The sequence below is a fragment of the Narcine bancroftii genome, chromosome 4 (genome assembly GCF_036971445.1).
Source record: "Narcine bancroftii isolate sNarBan1 chromosome 4, sNarBan1.hap1, whole genome shotgun sequence".
Classification (NCBI taxonomy): domain Eukaryota; kingdom Metazoa; phylum Chordata; class Chondrichthyes; order Torpediniformes; family Narcinidae; genus Narcine; species Narcine bancroftii.
In genome coordinates, this window is record NC_091472.1 from 64,154,380 (window position 1) to 64,170,084 (window position 15,705).

Genomic DNA, 15,705 nt, shown 5'->3' on the forward strand with positions numbered 1-15,705 from the left:
CTGCAGGGGAAAATTGGTTGGATGGGGTTGGGTGTTGGGTTTTTCCTCCTTTGCCTTTTGTCAGTGAGGTGGGCTCTGTGGTCTTCTTCAAAGGAGGTTGCTGCCCGCCAAACTGTGAGGCGCCAAGATGCACGGTTTGAGGCGATATCAGCCCACTGGCGGTGGTCAATGTGGCAGGCACCAAGAGATTTCTTTAGGCAGTCCTTGTACCTCTTCTTTGGTGCACCTCTGTCACGGTGGCCAGTGGAGAGCTCGCCATATAACACGATCTTGGGAAGGCGATGGTCCTCCATTCTGGAGACGTGACCCATCCAGCGCAGCTGGATCTTCAGCAGCGTGGACTCGATGCTGTCGACCTCTGCCATCTCGAGTACTTCGACGTTAGGGATGTAAGCGCTCCAATGGATGTTGAGGATGGAGCGGAGACAACGCTGGTGGAAGCGTTCTAGGAGCCGTAGGTGGTGCCAGTAGAGGACCCATGATTCGGAGCTGAACAGGAGTGTGGGTATGACAACGGCTCTGTATACGCTTATCTTTGTGAGGTTTTTCAGTTGGTTGTTTTTCCAGACTCTTTTGTGTAGTCTTCCAAAGGCGCTATTTGCCTTGGCGAGTCTGTTGTCTATCTCATTGTCGATCCTTGCATCTGATGAAATGGTGCAGCTGAGATAGGTAAACTGGTTGACCGTTTTGAGTTTTGTGTGCCCGATGGAGATGTGGGGGGGCTGGTAATCATGGGTAATCATGGTGGGGAGCTGGCTGATGGAGGACCTCAGTTTTCTTCAGGCTGACTTCCAGGCCAAACATTTTGGCAGTTTCCGCAAAGCAGGACGTCAAGCGCTGAAGATCTGGCAACGGTATATAAAAAACACCACTTGCTGATAACGGCAGAATGCGCCTTCTCCAACTAACACTGTTAGTTGCAAGTGTTACAATCCGGTAATAAAGAACAAAGAACCTTGATTTCGACTCAGTCTGGTGTTTGACTGAACAAAGCAGACCTAACAACTTCCTCCAACAGTCCTAGTAGAAAAAAGAAAATAAATTTACAATTAAGAAACACATATTCCCACATTTAAAACTATATATAAACCACCCCAACAAGTGTTGTTTAAATAATACGCAATACTATCTCCCTCTATTTTACAGGTTGTGACCAAAGTCACAAATGCCCATGTGATTCAGTAGGAATTAGAACCTCAACCCCCTCCCAAAACCCTCTGGTACATTTATCATTTATTTTTAAATTATTTAATTGATACAAACAGAAAAATAAGTAGATATTATTTTGAATTATTCAGTCCTACAAAAATTGTCAAATATATTTAATCTGTCTAGAATACAGTGGCAGCAGCTGATTATCTAATTCTTCAATCCACATGAGCTCTTGGAAGATCTTGCACAGGCTCTTCTGCTTACTCGAAAGGAGCTTATTATCACCTCCAGGCAGAAAAATCTTCAAGGATGCAGGGTGATACAATACAAATCACTATCCTTTTTCCACAAAGAATCTTCTTGACAGGATTAAATTCTCTTTTTTTAAATAAATCTGCACATATCTGGGGTAAAATAAAACTTTACCTCCTTCATATTCAAGTGGGCCTTTTCTTACTCTTGCTCCCTCTGTTACCAGAGGCAACATCTTCTCTCTATCTTGATATCGAAGAAACTTAATTAGCACAGAGCACAGTTTCTGATTTAGAAGTGGTATTCCTCCAAGAACTCCGTGTGCTTTTTCAATCACAATAGAGTGTTCAAAATTCCATCACTTCAGGAATCCATTTCTGAAGAAAGCCAATTGGGTCTTGCTCCTCCACTCCTTCTTTAATACCCACTATTTTAATATTAATTCTTCTATTAAAATTCTCCAGTATAACTACTTTCTGTTGGAGCTTTTAATTTTCCATAGTTAAAGCAGTCATAATGTCTTCCACTCTTGTCACTCTATCATCAACATGCTGTTCTTCCTGCATTATCTTTGTTTTTCCATCTAACTTATGTAATTTTCTCATTTTATTAAATGCCTCCAAGACTTCATTTATTTCGCCTTTCACTTCCCTTTTCATTCCATGAAATACTTTTATTAGTAAATAAATATTGGTTATATCTTCTATTTTATGTTTGCTTTTACTTTTAAAAGTCTTAACTTTCAACGTCTCTTCTTGTGGGTGGTTTTCCTCTTCCTCTTTGCTACTGATCCCTTGTGAGCCCAACTCCTCCTCTTCTTTTGGTGGTGTCACTGAAGGCCCTGGCTTTTCACGCATGCACTGTTCATTTCCGGGTTCTTCCTCGACGTGATCTCTCTGGCGCTGCGGGAATGCGATGTCAGCAGATGATCCCTCCACAAGGTCACTCACCCAGGGAGTATCTCGAATCAAGCTCCCTACTTCAAGTTTGCAGTAAGCCTCAGATCTCTTCTGGTCTTCACTTCACATTGGGCTCCAGGTAGAGCTGCAGCATTTTTTTTCTTTGGAGGCATTTTTAAACTGTTGTGTTTAAATATAATTCAAAGGTTTTAATTTGTTTAAAACATTAATTATTTATTACTCTTTTATAGTTTACCAGGAAGGTCAGGTTCCTATGTCATAACCCTACAGCATCACATGACACCCCCCCCACATTTGCACTTTATTGATATTTTTCCCCCTGTATTGAAGTCAGCTTGTTTACATTTCATTATTGTTTACATGTGTACATTGAGTACAGTTTTTTTTTGCATTACCAATAAGTGGTAATTATGTCTTGCCCAGAAAGAAGAATCTCAGGACTGTATGTGATGGCAAGTATGTACATGGTTGGAGGCCAAGGAAGTAATATTGTATCCCATTATGTATGGGAAGGATAATTGCTTAATACCAGAGAAGCTTATCCTTAAGAAAATTTACCAAAACTTTATATTAAAAAAAAGTCATGTATTTAAAACAAATAAAAATGTAATTGCTCTCTGAAAGAAAGTACAAATTCATTTGCTTTGTTGAAGTTGGTGGATATTTCTTTGCAAGAATACAGTCATGCTCTAACATATCAAAGTGTAAGATAAAACTAATTTATGCTCTCATTTATAGCCTTGCTTTACATCCAGAAAGAAGTCTAGTTGCAACAGGTCAAGTTGGGAAGGAACCTTACATCTGCATTTGGGATACATACAATGTACAGACGGTTTCTATTCTGAAAGACATTCACACGCATGGAATTGCTTGCTTGGCTTTTGATTTTGATGGACAGGTATGTATTTAAAATTTATATATATGCTAACTTTGCAATGTGAATTCTGTACCTTCTGTAGTTATCATTTTAAACATTTACTTAATTTGGCTTACCTATGACTGATTCATTTCGAGAGAACAGTTAACTATTTGTTTCTTTTTTAAAATATTTTTATTGAGTTTAACATATAAGCATACATAAAAAATTGACAATTACATAGAAATTCATTAGCATACAAGTAAATACACATAGAAAAAAATTAATAAAAAAGGTATGTAAAACTACATCAATAGTTACTTGTAATACTTCAAACTATTGATGCAACCATTCCAAACTCATTTGTTGAAATATTTGATAAAATAATAAAGGAGAAAAAAAACTACAAACTAAAATTAATCTAATCAAACCCCTTCCTCTAATCAAGGTTACCTTGATGTTTAATAATGAAATAAATCAATAATATAGAATCAGTGGCGACCCCCCCCCCCCCCCCACCGGAGAACAGGCAAAGAATCACTGGACATACAGTAATGATTGATTCTTCCAATTATAAATAACATTTTTAAGAATGAGCTCCACAATTTCATAAATTGAAGTTTTCTATCTTTAATGTTATATCTAATTTTCTCTAAACTTAATTAGGACATTACATCATATAGCCACTGTGTATGAGTAGAGAATGAATTACCTTTTCATTTCAATGAAATTGCTCATCTGGCTATCAATGTGGTAAAAGCTAAAACTTTTTCCTGAGATGCCGATAAAGGTTTATCTGAGAAAAACCAAATGAACCAATTAATGGGCAAGGTTCCAAATTAGTCTTGAGAATTGTTGATAGAGTTTGAGAATATCTTTCCAGACTCTCTCTCAATTTGGGCATTACCAAAACATATGAATCAAAAAAGCTTCAAAAATTTTACATTTCTTTCATAATGGATCAATATCTACATAAAAACAAGATAATTTAAGTTTGTACATATGAATTCTATGCACTACCTTGAATTTTAATAAACAATGTTTTGCACAAAATGAGGAATTGTTAATCAAGCTGAGAGTAGAGTACCAATTTTCATCTGAAAATGTTATGTTCAAGTCTAGTTCCCAATCTCTCTTGATCACAGCCATGGGACTAAATTTAAATCCAATAAATTAATATAAATACATGATGTTAATCCACCATGAAAATAAAACCCGTGTGACTATGCACATCTAAAACACAGGCGAACTGGCTCCACATTGTTATGGCAGCAGCAGTAGAGCAGCTGCATCAAGATGGCACTGCTGGGTTGTTTTCTTCACCGTTTGAGCGGGCTGCACATGCACATCCAGCTGTGCCGTGATGTCACTGCCTGCGCGAGGGTGGGACTTGCAGTTTGAATAAATCATTAGGTGTGTAAGTAAACTTACAGTGTCTCATTATTTCGGCACCCCTTGTAGCTACTGCTACAATTGGTGACCCCAACGAGCCCAGATGCTGCAGCAGTCAACACAGTGGCCTTGAAATTGCCAAGGTTCTGATGCTTCGCCCATGCACTTGGTTCGGTCAAGCAGAAGCGGAGTTTCACCTCAGCCAAATTACCTCCGACTTGACAAATTTTTACCATGTCATCAGCTCCCTGGACCAAGAGACCGTGGCCAGGGTGGACAACCTGATACACGACCCTCCGGAGGAAGGTAAATGCCCATCCCTCAAGACACCTAAGCACTTTTGGCCTATCCAGTCAACAGTGTGCTGCCAGGCTCATGTACTTGGAAGGCCTAGGAGTCAGAGCACCATCCACCCTCATGGATGAGATGCTAGCACTAGCAGAGGGCCACAAGTCGTGTCTCATGTTTGAGTAGGCTTTCCTGGAGCCGATGCTAGGTGACATACAACTGCTGTTGACAGACACTGATTTCTCAGACCCCCGCAAGGTCACAGCCAGAGCAGACATTCTGAGGTGCACAAAACGTGAGAATGAGTCCACCAGCTAGCACATTCCCATCTGGGTCAGCAGGCCAGGCCCCACCCGAACCAAGTGCAACCATGCCCCAGCAAACTAGCAGAGGCACCAAGCACTAGCTGGTGTTTTTACCACCAATGCTGGGGAGGGGCACAAGCATAAAAATACAGGCAGCTCTGCTCGTTTTTGGAAAATGCCCAGGCCAGCTGCCACTAATGTCTATGGTGACTAGCCATACCAATAGTCTGTTACACATCACCGACAAGACAAGAGGCTAGCAGTTCCTGGTCAACATGGGTGCTGAACTCAGTGTCATCCCACCAACTGCCCTGGAGATATGAATGCGCCTATTAGCTCCCACCCTCTGGACATCAAACAACACCGCCATCAAGACATCCGAATACAACTCGGTAAAGAGAATTTTCAGTGGAACTTCACGTTTGCTACGGTGGACACACCACTCCTTGGCACAGATTTTCTACGAGTACACAGCCTGCTGGTGGACCTGAAAGCAAAATGCCTGGTCCATGCCCAGACATTCCAGACTGTCCAGCTTAAAGCAGTCAATGCTCATAATGCATGCGTGGCCACAGTGAACTCCCCAAAAAACTAATACAGTCGCATCCTGGATGAATTCCTGCAGTTTACTTCCATTATGCCATGGTACGGGGTGCTACACCACATCCTGACTCAGGGCCCTCCACGCCAAAGCCAGGAAGCTTTCCCCGGATAAACTACAAGAGGAATTCACGCAGATGGAAGAGTTGGGCATAGTCCGCAGGTCCAATAGTCCACATAGTCCCCAAGTCCTCAGGTGATTGGCAGCCCTGCGGAGACTACCACCGCCTCAATGATTCCACCATGCCCGATCGCTATCCAGTCCCACATATACAAGACTTCATGACCAACCTACACGTTGCAAAGGTTTTCTCAAAGGTCGATCTGGTGTATGGTTATCACCAGATCCCTGTCCACCCAGATGACATTGGGAAGATGGTCATTATTACTCCAATGGGACTCTTTGAATTCCTTTGCATGCTGTTCGGCCTCAAGAACGCAGCACAAACTTTCCAGTGCTTAATGGATGTGGTGGGCAGAGACTTGGACTTCGTGTTCATCTACTTGGATGATGTCCTCATTGCCAGCAAGGACCACCTCTGCGGGCTCTACGCACGCCAGTCTGACTTTGGCCTCATGGTCAACTTGGCAAAGTGTCAGTGCGGGAAAGAATCCAGACAATTCCTGTGCCACAATATCACCGCAGATGGGGTGACACTATTAACGGAGAAAGTCGCAGCCATACACCAGTTTGCCTGGCATAAAACCCTCAAAGGCCTCCAGGAATTCACACGGATGGTTAATGTCTACAATTGTTTCAGACTGGGGGAACCACACATCATGCATCCTCTGTTCACTATGATGTCGGCCAAGCAAAAGGATCTAACTTGAACAGAGGAGGCCTACACAGCATTTGAAGCATCTGCACCAACTCTGGCAACGCCTGAGTGAATACACCTGGCCATCAACCCTGTGACAGCCAGTTGGGGCTGTTGTCCATAATGTTTAGGGCAAAGATGCTTTTTCCTTTATTTTCCCCTGTGCTCCAAAGTTTTAAATTTTGCAATCAAACAATTCACATGTAATTAAAGTGCACATTCCAGATTTTATTCAAGGTTATTAGTATACATTTTGGTTTGACCATGTAGAAATTATAGCACTTTTTGTACATGGTCCCTCATTTCAGGGCACCATAAGGGTTGGGACGTTTGGCTTCACAGGGGTTTGTGAGCATTCAGGTATGTTTAATTGCTTAATTTAATGAAAACTTTGGAGCACAGAGGAAAATAAAGGAAAAAGCATCTTTGCCCTAAACATTATGGACAGCACTATACATAAACAGTATGAAAAAGAATGTGGTGGCTGGGTTCTTCTTCTTCTTTGGCTTGGCTTCGCGGACGAAGATTTATGGAGGGGGTAAAAGTCCACGTCAGCTGCAGGCTCGTTTGTGGCTGACAAGTCTGATGCGGGACAGGCAGACACGATTGCAGCGGCTGCAGGGGAAAATTGGTTGGTTGGGGTTGGGTGTTGGGTTTTTCCTCCTTTGCCTTTTGTCAGTGAGGTGGGCTCTGTGGTCTTCTTCAAAGGAGGTTGCTGCCCGCCAAACTGTGAGGCGCCAAGATGCACGGTTTGAGGCGATATCAGCCCACTGGCGGTGGTCAATGTGGCAGGCACCAAGAGATTTCTTTAGGCAGTCCTTGTACCTCTTCTTTGGTGCACCTCTGTCACGGTGGCCAGTGGAGAGCTCGCCATATAGCACGATCTTGGGGAGGCGATGGTCCTCCATTCTGGAGACGTGACCTACCCAGCGCAGTTGGATCTTCAACAGCGTGGATTCGATGCTGTTGGCCTCTGTCATCTCGAGTACTTCGATGTTAGGGATGAAGTCGCTCCAATGAATGTTGAGGATGGAACGGAGACAACGCTGGTGGAAGAGTTCTAGGAGCCGTAGGTGATGCCGGTAGAGGACCCATGATTCGGATCCGAACAGGAGTGTGGGTATGACAACGGCTCTGTATACGCTTATCTTTGTGAGGTTTTTCAATTGGTTGTTTTTCCAGACTCTTTTGTGTAGTCTTCCGAAGGCGCTATTTGCCTTGGCGAGTCTGTTGTCTATCTCGTTGTCGATCCTTGCATCCGATGAAATGGTGCAGCCGAGATAGGTAAACTGGTTGACCGTTTTGAGTTTTGTGTGCCCGATGGAGATGTGGGGGGGCTGGTAGTCATGGTGGGGAGCTGGCTGATGGAGGACCTCAGTTTTCTTCAGGCTGACTTCCAGGCCAAACATTTTGGCAGTTTCCGCAAAGCAGGACGTCAAGCGCTGAAGAGCTGGCTCTGAATGGGCAACTAAAGCGGCATTTACAAATGACACGGAGATTGGTGGGGCTGTGGACCAGTAGCTATCAAAGAATAAAAAAAATCAAGACACTTATAGATTTGGGCACAGAGATGTCAGGTGGAGTTTAAAGCAAGGTACAGGTATAAGAGAGCTAGGCTTCTCTCTAAGCTTTTGATTAGCTTTGGAATCTGTAGTTGCCATTTTTTGACATGAGGACCAGAGCTGTGCCAATGAAAGTCAAAGAAGCCGTTATGAGGCTGAAAAACAAGAATACAACAGTAAGAGACATTGACAAAACCTGAGGATGAGCTCTAATTGCAAAGGGACTGGTATTCCAAGGAAGATCTCTAGGTTGTCACAGAAAGGAGGGCCAGATTATAGTTTGCCAAGAAGCATTTAAAAGAGCCTGCATAATTCTGTGTTTTTTTAAAAAAAATCTTGTGGACAGATTACACCAATATTAACCTGTTTCAGAGTGATGACAAGAGCAAAGTGTGACAGCGTAAGGGAACTTCCCAAGATCCAAAGCAAATCACCTTTGCTATGGTTTGCATTTTGCAGAGGAGCCTCTTTCTTTTCATGAAATCTTCTGCAGACAGTAATCATTGACATATCCACACCTGTCTCAGAAAGAGTTTTTGGACTAAAGTTTGGGGATGTTTCTTCATTATAATGAGAATTCTTCTGTTATCAGCAGTGGAGGTCTTCCTTGGAATACCAGTCCCTTTGCGATTACTGAGCTCACCAGTACATTCTTTCTTCTTAATGATGCTCCAAACTGCTGGTTTTGGTAATCCTAAGGTTTGGCCAATATCTCTTACTATTTTATTCTTGTTTTTCAGCCTCGTAATGGCTTCTTTAACTTGAATTGGCACAACTCTGGTCCTCATGTTGAAAAATAGCAACTACAGACTCCAATGATGATCAAAAGCTTAGAGGCAAACCTAGCTCTCTTATACCTGCACCAATAAAACAATTAAACATCCTTGAATACTCAACAACACCTGTGAAGCCAAATGGCCCAAACATTATGGTGCCTTAAAATGAAGGGACTATGTATAAAAAGTGCTGTGATTTCTACATGGTCAAACCAAAATGTATTTAAATAACCTTGAATAAAGTATAGAATGTGTACTTTAATTAATCTAATTGTTTGATTGCAAATTTAAAACTGTGGAGTGCAGTTAAGGGGAGATAAAAGTGTCTTTGTCCCAAACATTATGGATGGCACTGTTTCTGTTTCTCCATATCTGTGGAGAGAGAGGGATAAGGGGAGCAAGATAGGGGGAGTGGTAGGGGTGAGGGGGAGCAGTAGAAGGTGAGAGAAAAGGAGAGTGGCAGAGAGAAAGGGAGGGGGAGCAGTAGAAGGGAGGGAGATAGGTGAAGAGGGAGGGGGAAGGGGAGAAAGGATTAGAGGGAGGGGAGAGAGGGGGAGGATGGATAGGGGAAGTGAGGTAAATAGGGGGGAGTGGGAGAGAGAAAGATATCGCAGACAACAGGGGTCCTAACTTGTATCTCTGCAGAACACTTCTGATTACCTTCCAGAATAGCACCCTTCCACCATTACCTTCTATTTTCCATGACTTCCCCTAATCTGATCATTCTCATTTTCAAATGCGCATAAATCTTATCCCTAATTATCCTCTCCGGGAGCTACCTCTCACTGGGATGAGGTTCATTGGCCTATAATTTTCTGGATAATGCTAGTTCTCTTCTTGAACAATAGTGCTACATTGACCACTCTTTGGTCCTCTAGGTTGCTAGTGAAAATACTTAAGATTGTTGTCAAGGCCACAGTAACCTCCTCATTTACTTCTTTCAGTTACCATGGATTTAATTCCATCAAGCATTGGAAATTTTTCCACATTTAATCTCTTCAAAAGATACAGCACCATCTTTTTCTTGATCTTAAAATGGCCTAATGCATTATCATTTTCCACATATTGCTCCCAATCACTTTACTCCTTCTTGTTCTCCTTAATGAATGTTGATGCAAAGTACTTATGAAGTACATTACCCACTTCCTCTGACTCAAAGTACAAATTCTTCCTTTTGACCTTGAGTGCTCCTATTATTTCACTAGTCATTCTCTTGCTTTTAATGTCAATGTAAAATGCCATGGGATTCTTTTTAATCCTGCTCACCAAGGACATTTTATGGCCCATTTTGCCTTTTGAATTTACTGCTTGAGCATCTATTTATTTATTTAATTTGCAATCAACATGAAGTTACAAAACAAACAAAATCAAGGAAACTTTACAGATATATACAATAGAATACCAAAGCTGAACTACATGTTGATATACAAAGAGGGTAGAATCAACACATTATCATAATTATCAAATTCTGCACTATTGTTTAAAATACAAAATTACACACCATGCCGATCCTCAAAAGAAAAGTAGGAAACAGAAAAAAAGAGGAAAAAAAATGAAAAAGACCCTCTCCCCAAGGAAAAAAAAGAGGTAATTCTCCCATATAATGTGTACAAAATCATCTGTTTTGCCAAAAGCATTAATTACATACAGATGAAGCATTACTATTACATTATGTCTATTAGTTAAGGGTTATGGGGATAAGGCTGGAAAGGGGTACTGATAGTAGTGATCAGCCATGATCTGTAAAATGGCGGTGCTGGCTTGACGGGCCGAAGGGCCTACTCCAGCTCCTATTGTCTATTGTCTACTTGATTCACCCAGAGCTTACTTCCTCCTTTAAGGGATAAATGTCTTTACATAGACATCACTAGGGATACTGGAGATAGTGCTAGTGAAGACCAGAGTGGGGAATCATCAAAGGTTAATTCTTGAATATCTTAAATATGAAAATAGATATGTTTTTGGGAGATAAATTGGGGTAGGTTTTTTAGTGTACAGATCTTATTTAAAATACTGGAGCTCTGTTCATGCTAGACATATCGGCCCCTGAGCCTTTGCAAAAGCTTTGGAAAGTGCCCAAGAGACTTCACTAATGGATTGTTGTTTACAAAAAGGCAACATATGAAAGAACTTGTTGGAGCCGCAGACTGTCTGGAGGGGAACTAGGAGAGTCATGTAGTTTTGCAAACAGAGAGAGTCAAACCAGTTTTTCTCAGAGAGAGAGAGAGAGAGAGAGAGATCAGTTTTACAGTCAGCAGCAGCAGCTGGGACTGGAACAGGACAAGCTGGAAAGCTTGTGGGAAACCCCATTTGGAAGACGGGATGTGAGTGCTTAGTTTAGCCTGGTCAAAACCCTTGTGGTTCATGCAAGAGGAGAGGACTGGCTGTCTAATGTTTCACTTGAAATAAGTGAAACAAAAAGGAACTCTGTGATGACCTGAAAGAAAGAGGTTATCATCTGGAGAACCCTGAGGGGGCAAGTTTCTTTTGCAAGACACTGAAGTGGCTGATTAAAAAGGAATAAGTTGTGAGTGTCAGTGTACAACAAATTGTTCTCTGAAAACCAACAAGAACCTTCCTGAGCAATAACCATTTACGTTTCAAGCACCAAAGCCTGGTGAACTTTATAAATGTTAAATTCTGTGCACAGTATAAGAATTGTCTGCAACCAATGAACTTAGAGGAATGAGAAGTAAAATTGGACTGTGAATCAAAGAAATTTTCTGAACTTACACATTCAATTTATACATGTGTCCTTAGAATCAGAAGGGTTTTAAGTTAGGCTAGTTAAGTGAATAGTGATAAGTTAAAGTGTAATTCTATTTTCATGTTTAAAGATAATAAAAAGCAACTCTTGTTTAAGTAACCATTTTTCTTGGTGAATGTCTATTGATGCTGGATTTTGAGGTCCTCTGAGCTCGTAACAATATTCTTAAAAATATGTTGCAACAATTTCTGAAATTGTAAGTAATCTTCTCTGGGGAACACAACTATGCATTTCTGACTTCCAGTGGGTCAGACCCAGTTGGGAATCAGATTTCCAAGTAATGGCTATGCATTTCCTAGCCACCCCTAAAGCAAGTTTAACAAATTTCAATTGATATTTTGACAGACTAATTTTAGATCTTGTATCTGCTAATTTCCCCAATAAAAACAATTCTGGCTCCTGAGGGTATCAAATTCCAGTAATTTGTTCCAGGAGATTCCCCAAATCTTCCCAAAAGGATCGAGCCTTAAGGCATGACCAGATCAGGTGTAAAAAGTTACCTATATCTTGACTACATTGAAAGCATAAATTGGTTAATTCAGTTTTCAATTTATTTAACTTCTTAAGAGTAAGGTACAGCTGATTCAAAAAATTATCTTGTCTCAGTCTATACCTTACATTAATTGTATTGCTCTTGCTGTCCCCAGACAGGTCAGACCAGAAAAATGGATCAATTTCAAACCTCTCTTAACTAGCCCTTGTGATCCCCTTTCAAACCAAAGTCTATTTTTCAGTACATTGCAGTCAGGTCAGTACTGGACCTAAGTTATCCCTTAAATAATATCTTATAGCGAGGTTGTTACGGCTACAGCGAGGTTATAGCCCTAAGGCTGTAGCTCAAATCCGCAGGAGAAGAAAGACCAACACACACACCAGTAGAGTGCTTTTGACACTGACCTTATTCAGTGGCAGCTCTGCCTTTTATTGTCAGCTTGGTTGTGTCACCAGTGGGACGTGGCTTGAATGGACCAGCTGCTGATTGGTTACCTCAGATGTCTGAGCCCTGATTAGGCCCCCCGTGATCCACTGGTGGTGATTGGCCAGTTTCACTGCTCTGCCAGTGGCCTATGGAAATGGGCGTTTCAGCCCACACAATGCTTTGCCGGTCGTTGCATTCAATGCCATTTCCTGTGTTGTCCCAAGGCGCAGGCTGCTACATGACCCCCCCCCCCCCAAAGAACTGGTGATCAGGACACTGTTTTTAGGAGGCCGACCCCTGCGCCGTCGGGTCGGGTGAGTGATGGGCTTATCAAAGTCCAAGTAGACCGGTTTCAACTGGTCGGCTGTGAAAGTCTCTTCCCTGCCGCCAATGTCCAAAACACAGGTGGAACCGTTGTGTCTTGAGGACACAGTATGACCCCTCATAGGGTCACTATAGAGGTGGCAGGTGAGCCCCATGCTGAACATATACGTATTTACAGTCACTAAAGTTCTTTGGGACATAAGTGCAGGGTTAGCTGTGGTGTCTAGATTTAGTGGAGCCAGGGAGCCTAGGCGCTCATGTAGTCAGGACAATGTGGTCATCGGGTGCTCCCCAAGTCCTTGGGTGCCATCACGAATTTGCCCGATATAATGAGGGGTGTGCCATAGACTAACTTGGCAGAGGATGCCACAAGGTCCTCCTTGGGTGCGGTGCGGATGCCTAACAGGATCCAACTGAGTTCATCAGCCCAGTTAGGTCTGGTAAGCCGTGTCATTAAGGTTGCCTTAAGGTGTCTATGGAACCTCTCCACCAACCCGTTGGCCTATGGGTGATACGCCATGGTGTGATGGTGTTGTGTCCCCAGGACATGGGCTAATGCGGTCCACAGACTGGAAGTGAATTGAGCCTCCCTGTCTGATGTAAGGTGTTCAGGGACTCCAAAACGCCCTACCAAAGTGTTAAGTAAAGCCTGTGCGCATGCTTCTGTGGAAACCTTTGATAGTGGCACCACCTCTGGTCATCTGGTCGACCATTGTGAGAAGGTAGCGTGCGCCTCTGGATACAGATGGGGCCCCACAATATCAATGTGCACATGGCTGAAGTGGCGACATGCTGGCTCGAATGTCTGAGGTGGAACTTTGATATGAGTCTGGATTTTGGATGATTGGCACTGAGTACAAGTCCTGGCCCACAGGGCGACCTCTTTGTTGAGGCCATGCCAGACATACCTACTTGCCACCATTTTGACTGTAGTCCTGATGGTGGGGTGAGCCAAGTTGTGGACCAAGTTAAAAACCTGACTCTTCCATGCAGCCAGAATGACAGGGCGAGGTTTACCCATCGAGGTGTGGCAGAGCAGCATGTGATTTTTGGGGGCAAGATCTGAATGTCCTCCATTTGTAAGCCGGTGAGCGCTGTCCGGTACGCTGGAATGTCAGTGTTTGCTTGCTGCGCATCAGATAGGGCAATGTAGTCAATGCCAGGAGTAGGGTCGGGCACCGCTAGGATAGGGTGTCGTCCACTCTGTTGGATTTGCCGGCTATGTGTTCAATGTCTTTTGTAAATTCGGAAATGTAGGACAGGTGCCGCTGTTGCCTGGCTGATCGCGGATCTGATACCTTACTGAAGCCGAAGGTAAGGGGTTTGATGTCCATGTAAATTTTGAACTTTCTGCCCTGAAGGAAGTAACAAAAGTGCCGAATTACCAGGTATAGGGCTAACAGTTCTCTATCAAAGGCACTGTACTTGAGCTCTGGTGGCCTGAGGTGTTTTCTGAAAAAGGCCAGCGGTTGCCATTGTTCATTCACCAGTTGCTCAAATACACCCCTGATCACTGTGCTGGAGGCATCTGTCCACAGGTGCACAAGGAGGGTGGTATTGGCTCGGACATTTTTGGTTGCCTGGAAGGCCTTGGTCAGCTCCTGGGTCCACTGTATGTTTTTACTGGGCGCTTCTGTGAGGGGAAAGAGTGGGCACATTATGCGGGCCGTTGTGGGTATGAAGCAGTGATAAAAGTTTACCATGCCTGAAAACTCTTATAGTCCTTTCACTGTCGATGGCATGGGGAAAGAGCGAAGAGAATCCACCTTAGTGGGTAACGGTCTGGCTCCATGTTGGTCGATACAATGTTCCAGGAAGTCAATATTCTCTTGACCAAACTGGCATTTGGCAGGGTTGATGGTTATGCTGAAACTTCTTAGCCTAGAGAATAATTGTTTTAAGTGAGCGGCGTGTTTGGTATGAGTGTGGCCGGTGATTAAAATGTTGTCAAGGCAGACGAAAGCAAAATGCAGATCCCAGCCCACTGCATCCATCAGCCTCTGGAAAGTCTGAGCAGTGTTTTCTAACTCGAGGGGAATGCAGAGAAATTCAAATAATCCAAAGGGGATTATGATGGCAGTTTTTGGAATGTTTCTGGGGTGAACCGGGATCTGGTGATATCCCCTGATGAAGTCCACTTTTGAGAATATCTGTGCCCCTTGCAGGTTAGCCTTGGATGTGGGGCATGGGATATCTGTCCGGTATGGTGGCCTCGTTAAGGTGGTGGTAGTCACATGGCCTCCAACCACCCACTTTCTTGGGGATCATGTGGAGAGGGGAGGCTGAAGGACAATCTGAGCACTGCACAATGCCGAGTTCCTCCATCTTTTTGAACTCATCCCTGCGTAGGCTGAGTTTCTCGGGGGGGTGGGGGAAGAGACGTTGCGCCCTGGCATGGAGGGGAGGGCCCTCTGTAACGATTTGGTGTACTGCCGAATGGAAGTGAGGCATGTGATGGAGGGGGAATTTTGCTAGGATCCAAGTGAATTCATTGTTGGCAGTACTCACTGAGTGCAGGTGAGGGCTGCTAAGTTCAGTGCCCTTGAGCAAGAGTGACTGAAATGTCCGGGCGTGAACCAGCTGGAACCCCTTGATATCCCCAGGAGTGAGTCAGCCCACAGGAAATCTGCACCCAGTAATGTTGCACAGCCACCACAATAAACTTCCAAGTGAATTGTCTGGCCCCAGTGTAGTGGAATGGTGCCGGTGCAAAATGTTCGGATATTGGAGCCGATTGCCACTATGTGTTCCCGGCCCACTTTGCTGCAGCGGGC

The 15,705-nt window shown here is 43.4% G+C and overlaps 1 protein-coding gene across 8 annotated transcripts in view; it reads left to right on the forward strand.

The window, feature by feature from the left end:
* LOC138760632 (echinoderm microtubule-associated protein-like 6) overlaps window positions 1–15,705 on the forward strand; it is a 371,242-nt gene that overhangs the window by 33,773 nt on the left and 321,764 nt on the right. For all 8 annotated transcript variants that reach the window (XR_011355764.1, XR_011355765.1, XM_069931442.1 and 5 more), the window contains exon 2: window positions 3,063–3,222. Coding sequence is in view for 6 of the 8 variants with exons in the window: in XM_069931442.1 (XP_069787543.1) it covers window positions 3,063–3,222 (160 nt within the window). In the remaining 2 variants the exon portion in view is untranslated. The remainder of the gene's footprint in view (window positions 1–3,062; window positions 3,223–15,705) is intronic.